This window comes from Camellia sinensis, chromosome 6 (assembly GCF_055761805.1).
Source record: "Camellia sinensis isolate YWXY chromosome 6, ASM5576180v1, whole genome shotgun sequence".
NCBI classification, from domain to species: Eukaryota; Viridiplantae; Streptophyta; class Magnoliopsida; order Ericales; family Theaceae; genus Camellia; species Camellia sinensis.
The window spans coordinates 184,200,592-184,202,927 of NC_138966.1; the positions used below are offsets into that span (position 1 = coordinate 184,200,592).

The 2,336-nt window shown below is 43.8% G+C and overlaps 1 protein-coding gene across 1 annotated transcript; it reads right to left on the reverse strand.

Moving 5' to 3' along the window:
- Positions 1-507: 507 nt before the first annotated feature.
- LOC145793102 (uncharacterized) lies at positions 508-2,336 on the reverse strand. Its single transcript, XM_082875637.1, has 2 exons — positions 1,512-2,336; positions 508-1,422 (listed from the first exon to the last, which is right to left on the reverse strand). The coding sequence occupies exon 2, from the start codon at positions 1,303-1,305 to the stop codon at positions 721-723; it is 585 nt and encodes a 194-aa protein (XP_082731763.1). The 5' UTR covers positions 1,306-1,422; positions 1,512-2,336; the 3' UTR covers positions 508-720.

Consider the following 2,336-nt stretch of genomic DNA (forward strand, 5'->3'; position numbering starts at 1 on the left):
GAAGTAATAAATAAAGCTTGATTTTTTACACTTGTAATTGATAAAATAGCTGATGATGTTTCTAGAATACATGCATAATGGGAACCCAAGTGGAACTTAATTTTATATTAGGGGGCAGAAAATTGGAAAATGGTTCCTATCAAGGTAGAATATACAAGCTAAAATCAGTCTAACACTTATTGAAATTTGTGAAAAATTTACAAGTTGAAGTTAGACCGAGATCATGTTTAACACTTGTTGAAATTTGTGAAAAATTTATAAGTTGAAGTTAAACCGAGATCACGTCAAATACTTGTTGAAATTTGTGAAAAAATTTACAAGAAAAAGCCAAGGTTGTATTAAAATGAGTACTTATGTGTTTGCCGATGTAAACCGTTGGTGGGCATAACCGAGATATTTCACCTCGAGAAGATTACACAGTTAAAGTGTGCATTGAAGATATGCAAAATATTCTAAGTATAGAATCATACAAGAGCAGTAAAGAGAAGACAAAGATACAAGCATTCAGAAAAGGAAGTTGTATTAACATTCAAAAGATGACATGTCGGTCAAAGCTTACAATTGTTCCAAAAAGAAGAAAAACAAAAGTACAAAATACAAAGGAAAAGGACATCAAAATTAAGACTCTTCGGCAACACTAGATGGTTGGGTTTGAAGTTCAGAAGACTGTTGGGAGGACATCTCGGCAGCCTTCTCAGCTGCGAGCTCGGCATCTATTTCTTAAAGCGTTTGATTGAGGCTCTTGTCGGCAAGAGGCACGTCCGATGATGCCTTCTCAGGAGTAGCATCCTTGGGAACCTTCTCACCCTCCTCATCTTGAGTCAAGTCCAGGACTTGCTTATTTGGAGTAGGGGACTTGGCCCTAGTAGCTTCCTTTGACTTCCTCACCAAAGCTTCCTCTTCAGACTCAGAATCATCGTCGGATTGACTTAGAGTTAGAGGGAATGGCAGGATGAGGATGTCGGTGTTTCTGAGGGAGGAGTCCTCGGGGATTTCAAGCTTTTTCAGCAAAGTCATCCAACCAAGGGTGAAACCCTTGTTGCATGCCTGCTTCACATATTTCTCATAATCCACCGTGACATCGGCCACCCCCTCAGCGTATGCCTTTTCGTCTGCGGCCTTGATTTTGGCAGCTTTGGTTGCCAGGGCGTCTTGGAGCTCTTTTTGGGCGTTGACTGTCTTCTCTTCGGCCTCTTTCTTCTGGGCCTCAAGGACCTTGTTTATGGCCTCAGCAGCATCCGTTTTTTCTTCGGCATCATCCTTGGCTTTGACAGCAGCCTCGGCCTGGTCTGCTAAAGTCTTCATTTTTTATTGCAAGTTTTTATTTGTCTTCTGTAGACTAGTAAACTCCCTAGTCTTGTCGGCCAACGCCTTCCTTGTCTCAAAAGATTGCATTGAGAAGGAGTGGGTGTGTTGGGTTGCCTGAAGAAAAATGGACATAGCAGAAGTTGTTAGAAAATTTTCTAAGTATAAAAAAGAAAGAAAGAAAGATACCAAGTGTGAAGACTTACTTGAACAGAACGCTGGAGCATCAGTGCAAAGTTTTCATACTCGCTCATCTCGGCGTTTCGATCAAGATCGCCAGGAAGAAGCAAAGTGGTACTAAGAGCGACACCGACATTAACGTCATCGGCACTATCATCAACTTTGACCGGCCTATCCTTCAAAGTAATGGGTGGAGCCCATGGGGCATCAGACTTCATGGAGCCCGAAGCTGTTGCAGATTCGGACCTCGGCCTCTTTGACCGAGTGGATTCAGACGGTTGGGCCTCGGCGGGTCCCTTCTCGGCAGCAGAAAGGGTTTTCTTCCTCGAAGCCAATTTGGAAATTGGCAAGGTGTCCTCAGTATCAATCAGAGTCACCGTTGCCTTTGGCTGAGCCTTTTTTTATTCTTTTTGGCTTTGACTTTGGTGGAGGCTGGGCTTGTGCTGGTTGAACGTCAACGTCAACAGGGATGCTGGCTAAGAGGTCTTTAGCGACTGCTTTCTAGCGGCTCATCTCAGCAGCAAAAATAGTTCGTCGTCGGCGTCGGCGTTGATATGGTGGGATTAGTTGTGAAGCTGAAGTGGATGGCTGCCCTGCTGGATCTAAGGTTGATCCTTGATCTGGCAGACATGACGAGGCTGTTGGAGTAGTAGTGGTGGACGGAGGAGACTGACTCTTCTTCTTTTTCTTCTTCTTCTTCTTTGAAACGTCAGGAAGAACCGACTTGTAAGTGGGAATGAAGTTAAGTAACAGTGGGGCTCTCCACTTGTGGACTGGCAAATCCAATAGCTTTTTCAAGTCCTTGCTAGGGAAGAAAAACTGGCGAAAGCCCTTTGGTGGCTGAGGAAGAA

Coding starts and splice junctions, on each gene's coding strand:
- LOC145793102 (XM_082875637.1), bottom strand. CDS start 1,305: ATGAAGACTTTAGCAGACCAGGCCGAGGCTGCTGTCAAAGCCAAGGAT.